Here is a 23,670-nt window from a genome sequence, read left to right as displayed (position 1 = left end):
AGGGCCCCGGGCCAACCCCCGGGCCGGCGCCTCCAGCAGCAGAGCTCAGCACACCGCTGGCGCTCACTGAAGGCTTATCTGATCAGGAGGCCTAGAGCCGGGGTGACGCACTGGACCCAAACCACCCAGCCTGGAGGGGCCCCTCCGACCTCCACGTGGCTGCCGGCAACACACTTTCCCTCTTGGGAAAAGTCCTCCTCCGCCTGAGGGGCCGGTCTTTCCAGGAGAGCTGTTGGCGGCTCTCACCCCAGTGTGAACAAGCTTGTTCTAGGGAGGGATGGGCCTAGAAGCCTACCACTGAGCCGTGGGTGGCCAGCCAGCCAGCCAGCCAGGGGCTCCCGCGATGTCTGTCGCCCCCACACCCCTGCCAGAGAGACAGCACTGGGGCGCAGAGGGCGTCTGGCCTCCTTATTTGGGGACAGATTAGAGAAGTGTATCTGCAGCTCTACTCCGCCCAGTTTCCCTTGAGTCACTGGCTTAAACACTCCTTTGCAGAGTTTTGCAAATGTGGGTGGAAAGTGCCCACGAGGCTCTTGGGTTTCTGTTGGAGTCTGGACCTGTGCCATCAGCCAAGCACCCATACAGGCGGGTTCCCTTCCCCACAGAGACAGTGGTGGCAAGGTGGCCTCGGCCTTTCCACACCCTACGACTCTGTAGTGGTTTCAGCAGCCAGGAAGGCCCGTGTGTTATAGGCCTGGGCCAGCCTGATGGCCACCTGGTTTTCAGCCCAGAGTACTCCATCAAAAGTTGTTTCCTTCCCACCACCAGCTGGCGGCCTTGCGAACTGCTCCTGCTGCCCTCACGGGGGAGAGGACACGCCTGAGGAACTGGCAGGGACAGCATTTGGTGCAGAAGTCTGCAGGAAGGTTCAGCACTGCACGGACCTGTGCAGTATCAGAGTAGTGCAGTAGTACCCGGAGTGCCAAGGACAATGGAGAATCAGAGTACAAAGCCACTGACTTCAGAGAGAAGCGGGCAGTACAGAGCTGGGCCTTGAAGCCAGGGTGGGGAGGCAGGCACACAGGTGGAGAGGGGTGGGGTGTCAGCATCTGCCCACCCACAAGGCCTTGCGTTTCCACCTCATGGCTTACTCTCAAGGCCTGGACGCAGCTGGCCTTGGGCAGTGCTTGTGAGTGATCATCAAGGGGTGAGGGGACAGAAGCCAGTGCCCAGAGAGGCCTGGGGACAGATGGCAGGCACAGGGAGCAGCCCAGCCCAGGGGTCCCCTCAGGAACACAGCTTGTTCCAAGGGAGCGACAGGGACAGCTGGCCTTGCCTTCCCTCTGGTGGTGTTCAGGGTGCTCCCGCGGGACCGGCACCCTGGACTGAGATCAGCTGACCTGCGGTGCTAACCACTCTGCTCCCCGCCTCCACGATGCCTGGTGTCTAGGTGCAGCAGGGCAGCCACACTCCCCACCGAGAGCCAGGGCTGCGCTCCGAGGCTGTAATTACATATCTGCCCTGAGGGCCCAGCCACAGAGGGCGTCCAGGGAGTGTTTGTTGTTGCCTGTGAGTCAGGAGTTCATGAGCAAAGTGGCGGCTGGCGAAGCAAAGAAATTAAGGCCTTGGTGCCTCGACACACACGCGCCAGCAGTTGTGGGCCAGGGGCTGTACTGCACACCCAGTGCGCTGACAGATGCCTGTCCCGGGTGTCCCTCAGCCCACACAGCTGTGCCTTCTGCCACCCTGCCACCACCTCATGCAGGCTGGGCCTCTGCTGCACATGGAGCGCAGAGAAGACACACACAACCACACACACACTGTCACAGACACACACACAAACACACACCACCACACAAGACACACAACCCCACAGACACACAACCAACCACACACACACAACCACCCACATACGACCACACAGACACACACCACCCCACAAGACACACACACATACAACCACACACAGACACAGCCACACACATGACCACCAGCCGCTCTGCCTTACAAACACAGCTGTGCATACTCTCACCTCCTCTGGCACGCACTGGCATGTACACACACACACACACACACACACACACACACACACACACACACACACGAAGGCCACCCTGCCCTGATGGACAGAAGAGACTGGGCGGGGCCCGGTGGGGGCAGGGAGACAGCAGGCCTGGCCTGACTGCCCACCCTTCTGTGCCCAGGGGCCACCAAGGACATGGGGAAGATGCTTGGGGGCGACGAGGAGAAGGACCCTGACGCCGCCAAGAAGGAGGAGGAGCGGCAGGAGGCGCTGCGGCAGGAGGAGGAGGAGCGCAAGGCCAAGTATGCCAAGATGGAGGCGGAGCGCGAGGCCATGCGCCAGGGCATCCGCGACAAGGTATCCGCGACAAGGTGGGCGGGGCCGGCGCCGGGGGCGGGCCTCCGGGGCGGGGCCACCGCCGGGGCGGGGCCTCCCCTCCCCCCTTGCCTCCCAGAACAGCCCCCGGGAGGTGGGCCGACAGCAGGGGCAGAGGAGCGGGATGGGTGGGGTCACCGCTGCTGTCTCTCGGGGTTAGGGCCGCGCCGGGGGGCCCGGAGTCCTTCCGGGCCCTGGCGGCCCGCACCGGGTCCCATCCTCATGGGTGGGGGCCACCAGGTTCCTTAAATAGGGCAGTGGGATCTGCAGGAGAAGGAAGCCTCTGCCGGCCCCCAAGCGCTCGGAGGAGAGGCCCTTGGCAGGGAGGGCGGGGGCAGGGTGGGTGAGCCGCCTTGCGGGGGGCGGGGGGAACGTGCCTGACCACCCCCTGGCTGGGCCCCGGACCTGCAGTTACCAACAGGGTGAGGGGGCAGCAGGTGTGTGGGCCGTGAGGTCTGCCTGGGCGTGGCCAAAAAGGAGGCCATGACCTTTTCCAGAACCATCTGGGCCACCTTCCCAAGTGCAGGGGGCAGGGGAAGCCTTGTGCTGGGCACAGGCAGGGGAACCGAGCCCAGAGCAGAGGCTGAGTCTGCAGCTAGACCACAGGTGGCGGTGCACAGCGGCATGTCCTCAGTTGTCTGTCCAGAGCCTGGGTCAGAAAGGCGAGAGAGGCCAGGAGGGGTGGCTGCCCTGGCCTCATCCAGGATGGGCCGGCGGGGAGCCAGGAGGGGAGAAGGGGACCTCCCTAGGGACCCATGGCATTCCCCAAACCACAGGTCCTCCCGAGGGCCTTGAATCCACAACCCCTAGGGACACACCCTACACCAGGCCAGGCCCCTCCATCCAAGGTGCTCACAGCCCAGTCAAGGGTCCAGGGGCCCCGGCGGCAGACTCAGTTTGGGGGGACCTCCCTAGGGACCCATGAGTTGATTTTGCTGGGACAGCCGCTCACGGGCCCCACCCCCAGGACCAGCCCTGCTGCTGTCCTGAGTTGCGGACTCAAGGCTTGTTGAGCTCTTTGGGGAAGCACGGGGAAGTGTGCACCACAGACCAGAGGGCAGAGAGGGAGGCAGCCAGGCTCCACTTAGGCTGTGCGGGGGACATCAGTGTATCCATTGAGAAACGGGGGGCAGAGTCAGAGGCTAGAGAGACAGAGACAAAGTCAGAGAGAGAGACAGAGATAGACAGAAACAGTGAGAGATGTCCAGGCTGAGTGTCTTCTGGATGGAGGAACAGAAGCAGAGGGAGGGAGGGAGAGGCTTGAGGGAGCTCCTGGGAGTTCCAGCGGAAGTGAGAAGCCGGGGTCCTGCTTGCCAGGCGTGGGGTGGGGGTGTGCAGGGACGAGAGGGATGGTGAGCACCTCCCCCTCATGGGCAGAGGCAGCTCAGGTCTTACCAGAAGTGGGTCCACCCCACCCAAGGAGCCTCCCGCTCAGCAGAGAGGTGTGCTTCCTGCCCCAGGCCCCCCAACAAAGTGGTGATCACTCAGAGTGGGGGCAGCAGCTGTCCTGGGGTGCAGGTTGCAGGCTAGAGCTGCTCCCTCACCCAGGCCGTCCTGACCGTGAGGGCAGGCACCCCTGGTGCCTGGTACAGGGAGCTCCGGGCCTGGCACTCTTGCCCACCTCTCACCAGCACGCCCCAGGCGAGGTCCTGGCGAGGTCTGCCCGACACCCATGTCCCAACAGCTCTCTGCAGATCCCATCGCCACCTGGCACACCTAGGCGACTCCCACTGCCCTCCTGCTTCCCACAGCGGGGAAACCTGGGCTTCAGGTGTGGCTCCCCAGTGGCCCTTGCTGGGTCCCGGGCACCAGACCCACGGCCCTCTCCTGGTGCCCTACCCATGGGGCTGGGCAGAGAAGAGGGTGCCGAGCTGCACAGTTCGGGGGCCCCTCAGATGGGGGCTGATGCGCTGGGCCAAGGTCAAGAGCCTCAAGACACCTGGCTCCCCACCGCCCCACCCGCCTCGACCTAGTCTGCATTCCGGACTTATCCTGAAGGCAGCTCCTCCTGTTCCGCACGCAGTCACGCCACACTATGCAGGTCCAGGTGGGGGGGGACTCACCCACCCGGGCCATAGGCACCACCTGGTTTGCATAAGCACTATCTGGCTCACCGGCGCACTGCCAGATTTGGTGCTTCCAGCCGCCCGCATTCCACAGTTTTGAGCCAGAACGCCCCTCCAACCAGCACCAAACTGGTGGGTCCTGGTCGACCCCATCCCTCCTACCCCCCTGAGGTCCCTCAAGGCTCAGTCCGAGGTTTGTGCTGATAATAACAGGTGTAGGCGTGACTCTGATTATTAGTGGTTTGGTTGCATTACTGATTTTCACCATGAAATCAGCACCGCATTGCCCAGGCCGGTGCTGGCACCCTGAGCTCCCTCCCAGCCACGGGGTGTGTGGCGGGGCCCTACCATCTCTGTGGTCGAGGAGGATGGCTGGGGCCTCACACCGGCTCTCAGCCAGACCACACCAGAGCCAGACTCGGGGAGGGACCCCAGAGAGTGAGGTGGCCCCAGGTCTGCCCGGAATGATGTTGAGTCTCTGTGGCGTACTGGGCTAGGGTCTGGGGCCTCCTCTCTGGACCCTAGAGGGGAGGCCCTGACACAGCCCCCCCCCCAGATGGTCGGGGAGGTTCCTCCGCCTGACCACACACCCCATGTTCCCTTACATGCCTGTCACACTGTGCCCGCCCATTCCGGCTGGTGCCACACGTTCCCCTGAGCGTGAGTGCCTTTGCTGAGTGAGTGTGGGCTCTGGCCACTGCAGCCTCCTGGGTGCAGCCTGCAGACCTTGGCCCCGCCTCGGCCCTCACACAGGCGTCCTGGGCTGTGGGAGCTGCTGCGCTCCGGCGCCTCGGGCTAGAGGTCTGACCTCGTTTCTGCTGTCTCTGGTCTGACTCTCTCTGGGCCCACGCTCTGCCCCACACCCGCCTCCCTCTCCTTCAGAGCCCAGGGCACTGTCCCCTGAGGTGAGGTTGTGCAGGCTCAGTGACCCAGAAAGAGGGCCGTACTCCTTGAGCCAGCCCACCAAAGTGGCTGCAGTCTGGCTGGCGTCACCCTCTGTGCCCTGGGCTGACCTGGCAGTGCTCTGGGTGGCATGCCCGCTGCTCAGTGCATCCCTTTGGGTGCCCTAACCTCTCCCCGCCAGTGCTCCAGGCTCTTGTTCAGGGTGCAGAGGGGCCTTCTGGCTGCCCAGGGCCCCTGCTGAAGAAGGGTAGACAAACCCCTCGCCTCTCTCCTCAGTGGCCAAGGAGGCCCCAGGCTGTGCTCTGGGCACTGGCAGGCCGAGAGCATAGCTTCCTCCTCTCGGACTTCTGCTGAAGGTGGCCTTGCCCCCTAAAGCCCAAAGCCACCTGCAGCCTCGAGGGAGGAGTGGGTGTGGTTTTCTCTTAGCAAGCTGGGGGTGGGACGCAGGTAACCCCCCATCTGGATGCAGAGGGCCAGGGTGCCCCTGATGTGCACCAGAAGCAGAGCCTCCAAGAGATGGGCGGGCAGTGGGGGCTCTGCCCTGTGGGTCCTGCAGCCCCGATCATCGCTGACACCACAGGCTCCCCAGAGCTCCCCCTTTACTCTCACTAACGCTTCTGCTCCCGTACTTCCCTGTGCATAATCTAGGACCTCAGACCTGGCCAAGGGGCACCACCTCTGCTGCGCAGGCCCTGAGCTCTGCCCACCAGGTGGGCGACATGTCCCCCAGACTCCCCAGGCCAGCTTGTCCCTACCTGGTTTCCACCAGCCTGCCTGAAGGCAGGAGGTCTGTCCATGGTCTCGTGGCCGCATGACCCAAGGCTCACCCGCATCAGTGCTCTGCTCGTCCCGGAGGGCTGGTAAGGGTGCCCATGGGCCTGGTATGGGTGGGGGGCATGTTAATCTCCTGGAAATATTTCTTTTCCGTTCTGGAGGATGGAAGGCCAAGATCAAGATGTTGGCAGGGCTGTGCTCCCTCTGAAACCTGTAGGAAAGACCTTTCTCTTCCAGTTTCTGGAGGCTTCTGGCAACCCTCGTGTCCTTGGCTTGTGGCAGCGTCCGTCCGGACGTTTTCTTCGTTTTCATTTCCTAATGTGTCCTTTTCTTTCTCTTACGAGGAGACTTTCAGGGGATTTAGGGCCCAGAACGATCTCATCTCTAATCTTACCTTAATTACATCTGCAAAGACCCTATTTCCAAATAAGGTCACGTTCTAAGGTTCCAGGTGACATGAATTTTGGAGGGAAACCACTCAATCCACTGCTGAGGGGAGACACATGCAGGAAACCAGAATGGGGGGGCACTCAGTAGTGCCCAGGAGTGTAGCCGAGGGCACACATAGGTGGGGTTCCCAGACATCTACCCGGAAGTGACAACTGGACATGGAGCAGGCAGAATGACCTTCGAGGGGCCAGGGTCTTGGTGGCATCCAGGGATAGTTGGCCAGGCATTAGGCTGTGGCCATATGTAGCCAGACAAGGATCTAGGCCCCGCGGGGCCGGCTGGACACAGAACAATGGCTTCTCTCCGCCACTGCCAGCGGGCGTCTCGGCCAGGCCTCTGTGCTCCAGGTCTACAGGCCAGGCCAGGCCGAGGACCATGCCTGCTTCTCTGAGACCTCCTGGTTGGGGACCTCTCCTTCCGGGAGTCTGGGTGGCCGTCCACTCCCGTCCTGTGCCTTTCTCTGCTGCTGCTGCTGCCTCTCGAGGCCCCTCCTCTGATCCTGCAAAAGCTGGGAGGGTCCAGCCTGTTCAGGCCTTGGGAGCGCCCCTCCTGGGGCTGGGAGGCAGGCCCGGGGACTCCAGTGCCTGATCCCCGCCTGCCCTCCGCCTGCCCTGTCCCCTGCAGTATGGCATCAAGAAGAAGGAGGAGCGTGAGGCCGAGGCCCAGGCTGCCATGGAGGCCAACTCGGAGGGCAGCCTGACAAGGCCCAAGAAGGCCATCCCACCGGGCTGTGGGGATGAACCGGAGGAGGAGGACGAGAGCATCCTGGACACGGTCATCAAGTACCTGCCTGGACCACTGCAGGACATATTCAAGAAGTAACAGCCACGGAGCCGGACAGCAGCTCGCCCGAGCCCGGAGCCCCTGCCCCCTCGCCCACCCCCAGTCCTGCCCTCCGCGGAGGCCCCTGAAGGGATGTCGGGAGCAGAGTGCAGCCCTCCAACACCAGTATAAGCCATAGTCCTGGGTCTTTCCGCCCCATGCCCCCCTTATGCCTTGGGAGCCTCTGCCCACCTCTCACCCCACCCCATCCCCGCACTGCCATCGCCACTACCACCGAGGGAGGGGCACCCTACCGCCCCACCCAGGGCCCCTGCGGTCTGCTGGAGGCTCTGGGGACCAGCCCACGTGCTCGTCTGGCAGCAGGTGGGTTGGACCCTCCCCCAGAGCCTGGGAAGCCCCTTTCTGCTCCAGCCCTTCACCACCCACCCAGCAGGGCCCTTGGCCAGGGCCACCTTAAGGGCCAGTCCCTCGACCACCTCTGCGTTGGCGGGCGCAAACTCAGGAGCACAGCCATAGTAGGGGGCAGCGGTCGTGCAGGCTGGGGTGGGGGTAGGAGAGGCCAGCAGCTGGCCCGGGCTCACTGCCTGGGATCAGCCTGGCCCCCCCAACCCCTCCCCCGCACTGACACCTGGGTTGCTGTATCTGTGTCTTCCTAGTGCTAGTCCCTAGTGCCTGCCCTCCACCTCCGTCCATCTGCACCCCTTACCTTCTTCGTCCAGCTGTCTGCCCTCCCGGCCCTCTTCTTGTCCACTCCTCTGGAAGCCTTCGATTCTGAGGAATGCCAGGGCCTGCGCTCTCCCCCACCAAGGGAAACACAAAGTGACAGGCTTGGGAAAGCCTCAGATAGGCGCTCATGCAGCCCCATAACTCCAGCTCCCCTGAGTCTGTCGGCCCGGCTGAGCCCAGCCCCACTCCCCTTCCTGGTTGCCATGACCCGTGTCCTCCGAGGCTGCTCTGGGGGTGGAGTGTCCTGCCCTCACCCTCTGAACACCCACACCTTCGCCCAGAACCGGGAGGAGAAGCAGAGCCCTGGGGACCGGGCGCTGGGTGCCCGCAGAAGCAAGCGGAGTCAGAAGGCCCGCCCCTGTCCTGTGCCGTCCCTGCGCAGATGCAGGCCCTCGAATTGGGGTTGGCGCCCCTGCCACTTGGGCCAGCCGGGGTCAACAGAAACAGCCAAGGGCCTCCCAACCCTCACGTTTCCTCTACCTTCGTTTAATTTGCATCACAATATGTCGAATCTCAGGTAATTGAGGTCTTACGTATTTGAGGAGTTTTATCGTGACAGGAAGCCTCTCGCCTCAGTCCCTGGGGCCTTTTCTGTCTCGTCGAAAATTCATCGTGTCCACGTGTCGCGGGCCAGGGGCGCGGGCCTCCCTAGCTCTTTAGAGAAGCCATACGACTAGACGCAATACGAACCACCACCGCCCCCCAGTTCCCAGCCGCGGGCGCGCCCCGCCTCCTCCCGGTCCCACGTCTTTTTTAAATGCCTGTTTTCACACGTTAAAAAGCCAGCTCTGAGCAGACAGGGCGCTATCTCTAGAAACCCCGCATCCTGCTCCGGGCGCGTGGGACGCCCAAGCAGCCGAGCTTAGTGTAGACCGTGGATGTCCCCGTCGTCTGTCCTGGCGCCCGTGACTCCTCCTGCATGCGGGGGCCTCTCCAGATGGAGTCACAGCCAATAAACACCACAGTGATTTCACGCGCGTGGCCGTCTGGAGTCCTCTTTCCCCCCGGAGGCAATGGGGCTGGGAGGGGCCCCGGGGTGCAGCCGAGGTCCTGCTGGATGGTTGGTCCCCACTTGCCCCCCCAGGCCCTGCCAAATAGGCCCAGCCCACCCCACCCCCTTCGCGGGGGCAGCTCTGAGGGCTCCCCACAGCCCTGACCTGGACTCCCTCCGCAGACCCTTTCTCCCTAAGGCTGCCCCGCCCGACTCGACATCCGCAGACCGGGTCCCTTTAGGGCCCCAGCCCCGCAAGTCTCCCCCATCTCTGGCCTTTCCTGTCCCACAGCCCTTGGGGCCCTGGTCCCACTGTGCTGACCACACTTGTCCCCCCACCCCCACCCCCTCCCCACTGGGCTGGGCCCAGAATGCTGCCCCTTTGCCTCTGCCTCAGAACTTGGCCAGCTGATCCAGGTTTTGGGCTCTACAAGCCACCGCCCCAGCACGGCTGCTCTGAGAAGGGGCACACCGAACTGCACCCCCGCCCCCGCCTGGCCTGAACTCCTCTCAGTGCTGAGCAACCCGGATTGCCAGTGACCTGCATCGCCTTCCCTCGGGAGCCCCGCGGCCCTTCCTCAGTGCCTGGTGGGGCAGATCTCTTTGCAGAGGGGTCCGCGGGCTCCAGGGAGAGGCACCCCTTTGCCTGATGCTTGCTGAACCCCCACAACGTGCAGAGCCCCGTTCTAGGCACCAGGGGTAATTGAGGTTCCTTTCTCCTGGGACTGATTTTTCCAGCGGCAGGAGGCAGAGGGGATGGTGAGGGTCGCTGTTTCCCTCTGAAGATGTGATGTGTGCACACAGAGGGAGCTCTGCAGGCCTCTGATGGAAGTGCATTCCAGGCAGAGGAATGGCAGTGCCAGGGCCCTGAGGCGGAAGCTGGCTGAGGACCTCAGAGTGGCCCTGGGACTTCTGCCACCACGCCCTTGGCTCTGGGCTTGCTTTAGGACCACTCTGCCTCTTTGTAGTCTCTTTCCTTTCAGAGCATTCATTTAACTCTATAACAAAGCAGACCACACTTCCTTCAGGGAAGTCCTCCATGCCTCAGGTAGGCAGGCAGATCCTCTGGAGCCAACCTGGGGCCGTGTTCTGCTCGGCATTGCTGTCTCTTAGGCACCTGGAACTGCTTGAGTCACAAGCCACTTAGCTATCAAGGCTGTCAGGACACTTTTTTTTTTTTTTTTTTTTTTTGTCTTTTTGCCTTTTCTAGGGCCGCTTCTGCGGCATGTGGAGGTTCCCAGGTTAGGGGTCTAACCGGAGCTGTAGCCGCTGGCCTACACCAGAGCCACAGCAACACGGGATCAAGCCGTGTCTGCAACCTACATCACAGCTCAGGACAATGCCGAATCCTTAACCCACTGAGCAGGGCCAGGGATCGAACCCACAACCTCATGGTTCCTAGTCAGATTCGTGAACCACTGAGCCATGATGGGAACTCCCAGGACACGTTTTTAAAGATCTGGCAATTAAGGACCATTTTGTTTTGCTGTGCTAATCCGCAGCTAGACAAATCCTGCTGTCCACAATCGCTGCCAGCGGGTCTCAGTGAACCCTGGGTGCAGGCCACCTGTCCACACAATTTGGAGCCGACCTCCACTTCTGCCTCAGCCGGTTCTCATCAGGTCCTAAAGGAGGGACAGTCTCCGGTGAAGGGTGGGATGGGATCCCTCGGAGCCGGTGGGATTCAGGCCGTCGACCTGGGGCCGGGCTTGGGCACGATTGGGTGGGGTGAGAATGCGAGTCAGGCTGGGGGGGCGGGGGGGTGGGACCAGGGGCAGGAGCCCAGGCAGGATGCGGGGGGCGGGCTCGGGTGGGGTGGGGTGGAAGTCGGGCTTGGGGGGGAGGGGGGAAGCTGACGATGGGGGCGGGACCGGAGGAAGGATGAGGGAAGCGGGCTGAGGGGCCGAGCTGGGGATCCGGCTGCAGCAATTCCTGGCTAGGGCCGGCCGACACGTGCGTGGCCTGGAGGATTGAAGGGCCTCAAGGAAAGACACCGCCCAGCGCCACTCAAACTGGGCGCTGAGCCTAGGCGTCGGGGCCAGGAGTAGGCCCCCTGGTGACCCCGGTCCCGCCCCCACCTCATTTCACCCCGCCCCTGGCCGGCCTCAGCCAATCAACGCGTGCTAAGTCATGCGGCTGCGATTGGCTCCCAGAAGGTCACGTGGCAGAAACCTAACAAATCGGGGCCCGGGAGACGCCAAAGAAGGAAGGGCGGCAGCCGCAGGGGTGTCCTCGGGATCGATTACCTAGTGTCTCCCCGGCGCTCTCCGGTCCCTCCCTGTGTCCTCTCGTCCTCCCGGTGTCCTCTGAGCCCCCGCGTTGGGAGGGCTGGGACAGAGAACCCAGCTGAGCCAGGACCAGGAACGGGACTACCTGGTTGCGGGGTGGGGCTGGGCCGGCGCAGCGCGGTCCAGGCGGGGCGGGCACTGGAGAGGAGATGCGCCCAGCCTGGTGCGCACAGGTCGTCCAGGGACGGGACAGCAGAGGATCACCACCTCCCGGTGGGGTCATTCCTCCCGGCCACCGGTGGGGTCATCCCTCCCGGCCATCGGCCCTGCCCCGGACTACCCTCACCCTTCTCCCCCGCCCCCCAGCCCCAGTTACAGGCGGTGAGGGTGTGAGGCCCAGGAGCTGGAGGTGAGGAGGGGGCTAGGGCATCCATTTGGCTCTAGCAGCCAGTGCCGGCCGTTGGTGGGTCTTTACTCTGCTGCGTGAGGCTCGGGGAAGAACTAGAATCCTACATTGCTCGTCCCTGAGGGTGGGGCCCCCACAATGCTGAGCACCAGACCCCCGTGGTGCCCAGGGTGATTTCTCTCAGCCCCAGAGGGTGAGGCATGGAGTGGAAGTTTAGTTTGGTTTCTGCAAAATAAACGTGTTTCTTGCACCCTTGAGTACGTTGAGATTTAGGCAGAGGATGATGCCAGTGAAGAGAGGTGCCCAGCCTGACTGAGGGAAAGGCCTGGAAGCCTGGGATGAACTGGGTGAGATCCTGGCAGACACTCCTGGCTGCCACCCTCCTGAAGCAGGAGACCCAGTGCCAGGGGTAGCTCCTGGGTACAGCCCACGTCATTCCCTCCCTGGCTGTCTCCTCAGGGCCCTCTGCAAAGAAGCCTTCTTGGAAAGACAAATGCTAATGAGTTGTTGACTGGCCTTTGAACCTGGCCCCCAAGCCTGGTCCCAGCGCTGACCTTTATTTTATTTTTTGGCCATGCCCACGGCATGGAGAAGTTGCTGCCCAGGGATCAAACCTGTGCTACAGCAGTGACCTGAGCCACAGCAGCGGCAATGCCAGATCCCCAACCCAGTAGGCCACCAGGAAATTCCACCCTGACCTTTAAACTGCCTCAATCTGCAGCTGAGTAGCACTGATGCACCTGCTCCTGCAGAGAGCTCTGGCCCATAAGGATGGCACCTGCTCTGTGTCCAGGTGCCCCAAACCCCTGATTCTCTCCAAGGAGTCCTACATTCTAGGGTGCATCAGCCAGAAGTCAGCCTCTGTCTGCACATGTCCACACAGTCCTGCTTAGGGCCCAAGAAGGGGTCTCACCCTGTCACACCTCTTGACCCCTCCCTCACCCACCCATGTTGAGGCCAGACAATGAACAGGGGCCGGGCCTGGCTGGACCTTCCAGGTTCAGACGGGAGACTGACAGTCCATACAAATTCTCTGACTTGCAGCTAATCCTCATGCAGTGAGCAGAAATAAAGTTCAATAAATAATCAAAAATCGGGAGTTCCCATTGTGGCTCAGCAGTAACGAACCCAACTAGGATCCATGAGGACGCGGGTTCGATCCCTGGCCTTGTTCAGTGGGTTCAGGATCCCTCGTTGCCGTGACCTGTGGTGCAGGTCGCAAATGCGGCTTGGATCCAGCATTGCTGTGGCTGTGGTGGAGGCTGGCAGCTGCAGCTCCTATTCTACCCCCAGCCTGGGAATTTCCATGGGCCCCACAGGTGCAGCCCTAAAAACACACACACACACTCAAAACTCACCACTGAGGAGGCATTTGGAGCTGGCTGGTGCAGGAAGCCTGGAAGTAAGAAAATGCCAAAGAACAAACCAAACCCACAATGATGGGGCATGAGAAGGGGAGAGAGCTCCCAAACCTGGACCAATCTGGGCAACAAAATAAGGTCCTGTTGGATTATGACCCGGGTATAGGGTAAGGGCCACGCGTGCACAGGCGCACACGGACACGCAAAAGCAGACGCAGACGGTCCTGTCAGGAGCCGGCCTTCGGTGTGGGCTCCACAGGGTGACTTCCTTCAGGGAACACGCTTATGGGAAGGGCTTAAGAGAGCACCTGCACTGGAGAAACGTGACAGACACCACCTCTGGGGCCCAAGGTCAGCATCAGCAGTGACAGGGCACTGTGATAGGATGGGATACACACACCTCTGGGGTCCTCCTCCCCCAGACCCACACCCCGAGTCTAACCCTGAGAAAAATAGCAGGAGGTCCCGCCGTGGCGCAGTGGTTAACGAATCCGACTAGGAACCATGAGGATGCAAGTTCGGTCCCTGGCCTCGCTCAGTGGGTTAAGGATCCGGCGTTACTGTGAGCTGTGGTATAGGTTGCAGACGCGGCTCGGATCCCGCGTGGCTGTGGTTGTGGTGTAGGCCGGCAGTTACAGCTCCGGTTCGACGCCTAGCCTGGGAACTTCCATATGCTGCGGGAGCGGCCCTAGACAAGGCAAAAAGACAAAAAAAAAAAAAAAAAAAAGAAAGAAAAAAAAGAAAAGAAAAAATAGCAGACGAACACCAACTGAAGGACATGCTACAACATATCTGACCAGAGCCCCTTAAGACTGTCGAGTTCATCAAAACAAGGCCTGTCTGAGAAACTGTCACAGCCAAGAGGACCCTAAGGAGACATAAAAACAAATATGATGTTGCTACCCTGTGGGGCCTCCAGGGACAGGCCCCCATGGCCGCTGCCTCCCTCTTGTTTGTAGTAGGCTCCAAGTTCCAGAGAATAACTTTAATCAGAGAAAGGGCAGGAACAAAGGAAAACAAGCAAGACAAAATAAGAACAGGCAGCCATAAAACAAAGTCAAGGACCTTGAGTTCCTCCTCAAGGGCTGTCGATGACATCCTGACCCACGACTTTGAGCCCTTTTCCAGAGAGAGACCGAAGCCCCAGCGGGGGAAGACTGCTGACCACGGGCACGCAGACCCCAGACGGGCTGAACCCGAGGACGGGTGATGCTGACTGGCGACCTCCTCCTCACCAACCCGTCAGCAGAGTACCCAGGAGCTGATGGCACCGCCCTCAGCCTGTCTTCACAGACCCTTCCCTGAAAGCCTCAGGGAGCCAGGGCTTTTGAGCCCCAGTTGCCTGTTCTCCTTGTTTGGCGCCTGCGACAAACTCTGCATTTTTCTTCACCACAAGCCGTGTCAGCAGATGGGCTGAGCGGACCCAGGTTCGGTTCTGTGACGTGCTGACTCCATCTAAGAGCCTGTTGTGTCTCTTCATTCACGTAGATCTTCTTTCACGGCCTTTACCAGCCTCGGAGGGCTGGACTGCGGGCCCCAGGCAGCTTCTCTGGAAGCGGTATCAGCATCTCTATCCCTTTTCCAGAGGGCACTGGCTTTTTCCACACCGCATTTTACCACTGGCCCCAAAGCCCTTGTCATGACTCAAATCTTGGAGTCACAGAAGAGCAGCCACTGTGCATGTCCTGCCTGCACCGCCCGGCACCCTTGGGCCCTGCTGGCATGCACCCGGTGGTCCTGCAGCCCTGCCCAGGGGCCCTCCACGCCCAGCCCAGACTGTCGGAGGCAGGACCCTGCTTGCTGGACCAGCGGCAGCGAGAGGAGGCAGATGGGGGTGGGGGCATCTGCCTTTGTCTCCAGGTGAAGGGAGGGCCACTACTTCACGCTCAGGGGCTCTCAGGGAATCTGGGGCTCAAGATGGCCCTGGCCCCACGCAGGCACCTCCACCAGGTCTCATGGTGAGTGCCATCCCCATCAAGGTCTGACTCAGCCCAGCAGGCCCGGCAGCCTGACTCGGCCCTTTCCTGGGCAGCTGCAGCCTGACCTGCTCTCCAGCTGCAGAAGATCAAAGTCTCAAAAGGCTGCCTGAGGCCCCTTGAGTCACGGGGTTAACAGCCTTCAGGACACTGGTGGCTCCAAGAGTGACTGGCTGGCCGTGCAGCCTCACAGTGGCACATGGCCGGGTGATCAGGCGCGCGCTGCGGTCGCTGGGTGTACCCCGCCCCACTCCAGGCTGGCAACAAGGAGCCCTTCCGACCCCAGCCTGAGGGCCTGCTCCCTCAGCCCACTCTCGGTGGGGGCAGTTTCCCCAGAAGTCACCCCGAGGCGGGGCGTGTGTCCCGGAGCTTCACATGGAGGTAGGTGGGAGCGGGAACAGGCTCTGAGGATGGAAGGCCGCCAGGGAGAGAGAGGGAAGCAGCTCTACGCCCCCCGGGAGCAGACCCTCTTCCCCGCCAGGGGCTGCCCCCTCCCCCACCCGCAGGAGCCCCGGACAGGAGCTGAGCCCTCGCCAAGCAGAAGCGACCGCACACACGTCCCCGGGCAGAGCAGCCCTGATGGGTCAAGATAGAAACAGGAGCGCATTATAACCGCGTCTGAACACTGTGACCCGTCCGGGCTGTGTCCTACCAGTCTTCGCGCTCTCCAGATAAAAACGTGCTGAGCGGCCTCATCACAGAAAGACCCCCAGTTCCGGACTGAACCCAACCCAGAGCAAAGCCTACTTCCTCCAACCTTCCGCCCAGGTATCCCACCGTGGCTGGAACCCTAGCAGTTCCTTCTCACCAGACCCCCTGTTTGGGTGTCAAGAGCTGTGGTGTGGGTCGCAGACGCGGCTCGGATCCTGCGTTGCTGTGGCTCTGGCGTCGGCCGGCAGCTATAGCTCCGATTCAACCCCTAGCCTGGGAACCTCCGTATGCTGTGGGAGCGGCCCAAGAAATGGCAAAAAGACAAAAAAACAAAAAAAAACCAAGAGGGAGGTGGAGGCCATGGGGGTCTGTTCCTGGAGGCCCCACTGGGTCCTGCTCAGTTACAAACACAGTCAAGATGTCAGCCTCCTTCAAAGTGATCTATAGAACTCACGCAATTTCAACAATTCCAGCAGGACCTTTTTTAGATACAGACAAGAGCTTAAATTTATATGGAAGGGGAGTTCCCGTCGTGGCGCAGTGGTTAACGAATCCGACTAGGAACCATGAGGTTGCGGGTTCGGTCCCTGCCCTTGCTCAGTGGGTTAACGATCCGGCGTTGCCGTGAGCTGTGGTGTAGGTTGCAGACGCGGCTCGGATCCCGCGTTGCTGTGGCTCTGGCGTAGGCCGGTGGCTACAGCTCCGATTCAACCCCTAGCCTGGGAACCTCCATATGCCTCGGGAGCAGCCCAAGAAATAGCAACAACAACAAAAAAAAAGACAAAAAAAAAAAAAAAAAAAAATTTATATGGAAGGGTAAATGAGCTTGGATAGTACATACTTTTTACAGAGAAGAACAAAGTTGGATAAATCACTCTACCCACTTTGAACACTTTCCATAAAGCAACAACAATCAAAACAGTGTGGTATCAGCAAAGGACAGATGCACAGGCAGGGATCAGAGATTAATGACGGAGAGTCCAGAAACAGATCCACCTAAATATGGCCATTCGACCTTGGACAACAGTGCCACAGCGATCCAGGGGGGACAGGGTAGCCTCTTCATCAAATGGTGATGGAACAGCTGACCATCCAAACCCCAACTTAGGCCTCATGTCTCACAATGAATTCAAAATGAATCACACTGTCGGTCAACCCCAACATAAAAAATGAAAACCTAATTAAAGAACAAACCAAAAAACCCCCAAATGGATCACCTATCAGGGTAAAACATAAACCTATGAAATGCTGTAAGAAAACAGGAGAACATCTCCAAGACCCGACATCTGGCAGAGCATTCTTAGACACGACACAAAGGCGTAATAAAAAAATTTGTAAACGGAAAAATTGATAAACTGAACTTTATCAAAATTAAAAACATTTGCTCTGCCAAAGACAGTGCAGAGAGAATGAAAACATAAGATAAATATGGGAGAAGTATCTGCAAACCACATATCCAACTTAGGACCTGAATACAGAATATATAAAAACTCTCAAAACTCAATAAGAAAATAACTCACTTAAAAAGAAGGCAAAAGACACGAATAGACACGGCACCAAAGATGAGATAATGACAAATAAGCACAAGAAAAGAAGTTCAACATCAAAAGCGATCAGGGAAATGCAAATTCAAGCCGCAGTGAGGTAATACTACACCTACATCAAGGTCTGAAGTCAAAGTCACAGCGACAGCACAGGATGGGCAGTGCCTAACGCAACACTTGCTGTTGGCAATGCCAACTGGGCAGCCAGTCTGGGAAGGGCTGTTCTGCAGTTTCTGGACCACACACTCACCGTATGACCCAGCACCAGTCTAGGTCCACTTGCAAACCTGCACGTGAAGCTCACGATCATCAAACACTGAAAAGTGCAAAAGCCTTTCATCAGGGGAACCGGGAAGCAGGCTGTGTCCATCCTCATGACGGGGAACCTGAAACGTGCCCTCGAAGGCTGACTCAAGCAATGCGGTCTACTGACCTGACATTTTTGAAACAGCAAAATTACAATGCTGGAGGTCACTGGCTGCCATTATTCGGTGGTGGCACAAAACGGTGAGCATAAGGAAGTTTTTGGGGTGATGGAGCCATTCTGTGTCCTGACTGTAGTGGTGGTTGCACGAATCTCTATATGTGCTAAAAATTCAAAAACAAAATAAAATTGTTAAAACTTTTAATTCAAAAAATAAGGAGTTCCCGGGTGGCTCGGCAGGTTAAGGGGCTGGCATTGTCAATGCTGTGGCGAGGGCCGGATCCCCAGAACAGGAACTTCCACACGGCAGGTGAACAGCCAAACAACAAAAAACCAAAAAGGAAAATTACATATTCCAGACTAAAATGTCTAGTAAGTTGTTACAGGAGGACATTTCTCTACCATTAAAAGTTATTTATCAAAACCTACCCCAATTGTGCTTAAAAGAAGACGGTAAGAATATTTCCACTAAGGTCAGAACACACGGCACGGTCACTGACGCTATTAGCTAACATTTCTTCGGAGGCTGTGGTGGGAGAGCAGCCTGCGGAGGAGCACAGGGGGTGTGTTTGCTGTGACAAGGTCGCCTGTGTGGGCGACACCCACCCAACGACTCTCTGAGTTGGCAGACTTGGCACAAATACCAGCGTTTTCTCTGTTCCACATAACGAGGTGCCCTATCTCCCTGAGAAAATACATACGTAAACCAAACTAGAAGTAGGTGAGAACTCTATGAAAAAAATGTGGAAACACCTTTGCAAGACCCTGAAAGGGGGTCTGATGGCACAAACATGCCCTACTGCGGGTGAAAAGCCCACGCTGCAACAAGACACCACACAACACACGCCCTAGGCTTCTGGCAGTGGCGCTACCCTCAGGCGTGTCATTAAGCAGGCCCCCAAATGAACCCTCGAGGGGCTGGTCTCGGGTGAGTGAGCCGGTGGACCAGGCCGGCCTCGTCGCCATCAGCTGTTGCAGCTTCTGGGGGCAGCATCCTGGGAGGTGGGGCAGGCACTGGACAGCTCCCTCCTCTCATCTGCAGGGGCTGCTCCAGCTGCTCTGGCTCTGAGGTGTGGGGTCAGAGACAGCCGGGGGGCAGGAGGACGTAAACGTGATCGCCGGAGCACCGCGAGGGTGAGTGTGGGTCCTGGGAGCCCTGAGGTCCGGGGACTTTTCTCCATATCTCTCCAGCGCCCCGGGTCCCAGGACCACACCCCACCCTCCAGCGCCCCGGGTCCTACAGAGGTCAGACTGTACACTGTAGAATCACCAGAAACACTTTCCAGGAACTGAGTTGGAATTAATGCTGGTTTTGTGTAAGATCTCAGCAGAAGAAGCCATTTCTCAACAACAGGAGTCTATTCTTAGTTGGTGAATCTTAATACTTGATCTATTTGTTATAAAGGCCAGAGCCTTTTATCTTTCAAAAGGCTTTTGAATAAAAATGTTCCTAAAGAAGTAACTCTGTTATTCTAGCACCGAATACACATTTAAAAAGGCAGTGGTGGAGTTCCCGTCGTGGCGCAGTGGTTAGCGAATCCGACTAGGAACCATGAGGTTGCGGGTTCGGTCCCTGCCCTTGCTCAGTGGGTTAACGATCCGGCGTTGCCGTGAGCTGTGGTGTAGATTGCAGACACAGCTCGGATCCCGCGTTGCTGTGGCTCTGGCGTAGGCTGGTGGCTACAGCTCCGATTAGACCCCTAGCCTGGGAACCTCCATATGCCGCGGGAGCGGCCCAAGAAATAGCAAAAAATAATAATAATAATAAAATAAAAATAAAAAGGCAATGGTTAGATGATTTACATTTTCAGGTCCAAATAAAATACAGAGACAATCAGCCTGTTGGTGGTTTAGACAACGGGACACGTCTCCCCTGCCACGTCATCTGAAACATACCCAGAGCACCAGGTGTGCCTCCCTGGACCGAGGGGTGGCCTGTGCATCCTACGGGAGCCTTTATTTACACCAGCACAGCGGGATTTCAGTGTAACTGGGAGACGACACTGTTCTCATCCCAGCAGGAGGCCCGCCCCTAAGAGTCGGGCATTAGCCGCCCCAGGCCCTGCTGGGGGTCTTATCCTTAAGAACCATGAGTCAAAGGGAGATGTTTGTCCCTGGCCAAGCGTGCCATGAGCCTCTCTCACTTCAGGGGACGCATGACCCATCCGTAGAGAAGCTTAGGTTTAAACGGGACTTGCACGTTTCAGGCACACAGAGTCGCACTGGAGTAGCGACTCTCCCGCGAGAGCTAAGACGGGTGCGGCGGTCCTCACTGCCCTTCCTCCCAGGCTCAGGGGCTGGGGTGCTGGGGGGCAGGGACTCAGCCTGGCTAAGCACCGTCTCACTCCTTCCCCAAGTCTCCCTTCCCGGCACCTGTTCACATGCAGCCCAGCCAACAGGACCTGATCTGACGACCTGACTGCAAAGCCTGCTTCCTGCCTGGATGAACAGGATCTGACATGCAGCTTCAGCCAACATCTTGACATTCAGTAAATGGAGTAAATGACTTACCAAAGATAAGTAAAATATGTAAAATTAGCTCCTTTTTTTTTATGGCCGCACCGGCGGCATATGGAGGTTTCCAGGCTAGGGGTCCAGTCAGAGCTACAGCTGCCGGCCTACACCACAGACACAGCAGTTCGGGACCCGAGCCACATCTGCGACCTACACCACAGCTCATGGCAACACCGGATCCTTAACCCACTGAGTGAGGCCCAGGATCAAACCTGCAACCTCATGGATACTACTCGGATCCGTTTCCTCTGAGCCGCAAGAGAAACTCCCCACAAAATTAGTTTTTTTAAGATGAACCTTATCTTTAAAGTTTACTGACCTGAAATCCACATGAGCATAATTTTGGTCGACACATTCTCCTTGTTTTCAATTCTAGTTTCCTAAGACTGCCATAAATTACTTAACCTTTACGAATTAAAAGTTTCGGGGAAGTTCCTGTTGTGGCACAGCGGAAACGAATCTGACGAGTACCCATGGGGATGCGAGTTTGACCCCTGGCCTCACTCAGTGGGTTGGGGATCCGACGTTGCCGTGAGCTGTGGTGCAGGTCACAGATGCGGCTCGGATCTGGCGTTGCTGTAGCTGTGACGCAGGCCGGCAGCTGCAGCTCCAATTCAACCCCTAGCCTGGGAACCTCCATGTGCCACAGGTGTGGCCCTAAAAAGCAAAATAAATAAATAAATAACTTTATAAAAGAAAAATTAGAAGTTTTGGGCATCGTTTTCCCCCCGCAAATTGCCTGTGATGGCTGATTTCATGTGTCAACCTGACTGGGCTCTGGTGCCCAGGATGAAATTATTCTGCTGTGTCTGTGAGGGCATTTCCAGCTAAGATGAGCCTCAGGGCTGGGGGGGCGTCCCGGAGCCCACAGAGGCCTGGACAGAACCTAAGGGGAGGGCAGCCTGCTCGGGAGAAACCCTCCCATCCGTGTGCGCGCGCGCAGGTCTCCTGGAGAAGCCCGACAGAGACGCCAGGAGAGGGAGCTGCAGCTCCAACTGGCGGTCAGCTGCCCGCGGGGTTGGAGGTTTGCTTTAACACGGTTCCCCTGGCACACGCAGCTCCAAACTACAGCAACCTCTCGCTCTAGGCAAACAGACGAGTGTGGATTCCCGAGTCCCCACCAAACCTCTGGTGCCAAATAGCAGAACAATTTAGTGAAGTTCTGCATCCAAAGTCACGCTCACAAATGCCACGTGGAGCAAGGTCATTACCCCCCAGGGTTTGGGGCCCGGTGAGAAGGGGAAGGGTCTGGGTGTGGGGGCTTGAGGCGCCCGTGGCATTTCTCGGTCCGCTGTATGACTCCAACGGAGCGTCCATCTGATGCTCTGACAAACATCTTAGGTAACAAAACGTCCAATCTGAGAGAGCGAGGTCGGTTTTCCTTTTGCTTTTATTACAAGCATATAATATCAATTGGCAAAACACTGAATACAAGCTTCACTATCATAAAATCAAAACATTTAAGCAGTATTTCAAAAAAGATTTTAGACAAAAACTAGCCACCAATAGTACAAAAAATTACACACCAACACAAAGCATAAAAAAATGTAAACTTTCAAACTAAACAGTCAAGAACATGTGTCTGCAGCGTCGCCTCCATAACCCTCCGAAGCGCGCAGGTCGCCACGTGGGACGCCCAGGCTTGGTGGCGAGCTTTCGCCCTGGAACGCTATGTCATTTGGGAAAAACGGTTTTCTTACGCCCAAGGAAGCCGTTGGCGTAGACACTTCGGCCAACGCTGCCGTGTTCGGGACCCTCAGCCCGCAGCCCCTTCGGGAGCCCTTGGACGCAGAGGCCCCGCGGCCTTGAGGAGCAGAGCAGAGCGAACCCAGGCAGGGAAAGGGCCCCGGTGACGGCCCCGGTGACAGCCTGAATGGCCCCTAACCAGCCCGTCCCAACGAATTCAGTCCATTAAACACCAGGGCAGAGAAACACGCCGGTCTGTCACGCTAAGGTCACGCGCGATGTGGTGGAGTGTACATGGTTTCCTGAGGAAGTAGAGAAACGGCACGTTCTGTGATTTATCTGCACTAAACGTATTTCCAATGTTTTGAGACCACATGAAATGTTCACGTACAAAGCAGGAGTATCCGCTGGCTCGTTCCTAGAGCCTCTTAACCCAATAACGACGTCACAATCGCTGGAAAATCCATCCTGGGGGCTCTGAGGGAAACACGAAGGAATTTCTACAGACCCCAGTGCCACGCCGAGGCGTCTAGGTTGCACGCCCTTCGGGGCTCAGGGCCGGGGAAGCAGCACTGTCACATCTGTGGCGGGTCCAGGGCGTGCGTCCTGGGCCGCCAGCACGTGGGTCTGCGGGCGCCAGGCCAGGCACGGCCCCCCCGTCCGCTTGTGGCTGCTGGCTGGTCCCTCGCTCTCAAACACGGTGACGCGCCCTTGCGGGCAGAGGCACGATCCCAGGGACGGCGTCCACATACGACAGCCACGGGGAAGGAAAAACCAACAGCTGAACATACAGGTTCCGAGTCCACCTATGCTCCCTCCCCTCGGCAGAGCAGATGCTACCTCCCAATCCACTGCCGCGCCTGCCGGAGGCGGGCTGGCACCTATTGCACAAGAGCATCAGCTGCTCTCCATCCACATCAGACAAAAGACACACATTAAAAGCTACTCAAAGCAAAAAGAAGCTTGCCGAACATCTCACAATTTCATTTTATATGCCTGTAAAGAAAGCTGGACCACTGGAACCAAGTAACTGGATGGGAAACTATGATAGAAGGCTTAAAATAGAATAAATAATCTTATAAAGTTAACCTTTTCTTTTTTTTTACCCCCCAAATCTCAACTTCAGTATTATATATTCTATGCGAATTTTCTCTTTTCATGAAAACTGTACCCAGTGAGGCCTGGTGCTGGTGACAAGCCCTCTGCCGCTGCCGGTGCCGCGGGGTGACTGGCAGCGTTCGTGGCACCAGCATCGGTAGCTGTGAAACTACGTCCCTTGTTCGAAAACGCTTCATAGGATCCAGCCACTAACTGATCCTGGCGGTCATGCTGGAGAAGATAAAATTCTGCCTTTGACGCCAACGGCCGCCGGAGAGAAGCGCGCGGCCCCCGCGGCGGCGGCGGCGGCGGCGGCGAGGCCCGAGCTCCGTCCCCGCGGGGCTGCGGCCAGACCCGCGGCGGCGGCGGCGGCGGCGGCACCAGGAGTCTCCCGTAGAGGACGGTCTGCGCGAGAAAATCTTAGAAAAATAGGTACTTCTGCTGCTGAGGTTTCATCAGGTTACGACAGGGTTACAGAGCGCGTCGGCGCGCGCGGCCAGGGCGGCCGGCGACCCGGCTCGCCCACCGCCGCCTCCCCGCGGGGCTCGACGCGGACTTAGCACCAGAGCAAGTTCAAGTGATTTCGAAGGAGCTACAAAGGTACAAATATAAACTATGCGATTATCACAGCCGTGTTCATCCGACAGCTGACCTGCGAGTTCATCCGACGTGAACGTGGACGCTCGTCTGTTCCGGCTCTGCTTCCTCTCGCCAGACGGGGAAAGACCTAAACCCTGACGTCACACTTGGA

The 23,670-nt window shown here is 58.4% G+C and overlaps 1 protein-coding gene across 2 annotated transcripts in view; it reads left to right on the top strand.

The window, feature by feature from the left end:
- CPLX1 (complexin 1) overlaps nucleotides 1–9,013 on the top strand; it is a 33,346-nt gene extending 24,333 nt beyond the window's left edge. The window contains exons 3-4 of one of the 2 annotated variants that reach the window (XM_003356825.5): nucleotides 2,145–2,320; nucleotides 7,156–9,013. In XM_003356825.5, coding sequence (XP_003356873.1) covers nucleotides 2,145–2,320; nucleotides 7,156–7,353 — 374 coding nt within the window. In that variant the 3' untranslated portion in view covers nucleotides 7,354–9,013. Of the gene's footprint in view, nucleotides 1–2,144; nucleotides 2,335–7,155 lie in introns of both variants that reach the window. The other variant, XM_084971168.1, reaches the window with a different exon arrangement.
- The last annotated feature ends 14,657 nt before the right edge of the window (nucleotides 9,014–23,670 follow it).

This window comes from Sus scrofa, chromosome 8 (genome assembly GCF_054392235.1).
Source record: "Sus scrofa isolate SSC_HxYL_T2T_F1_AM1 chromosome 8, Sscrofa_HxYL_maternal_Yorkshire_Landrace_v2.0, whole genome shotgun sequence".
In the NCBI taxonomy this organism is placed as follows: domain Eukaryota; kingdom Metazoa; phylum Chordata; class Mammalia; order Artiodactyla; family Suidae; genus Sus; species Sus scrofa.
The sequence above is the reverse complement of the archived record's forward strand: the minus strand, read 5'-3'. Positions and strand labels throughout refer to the sequence as shown.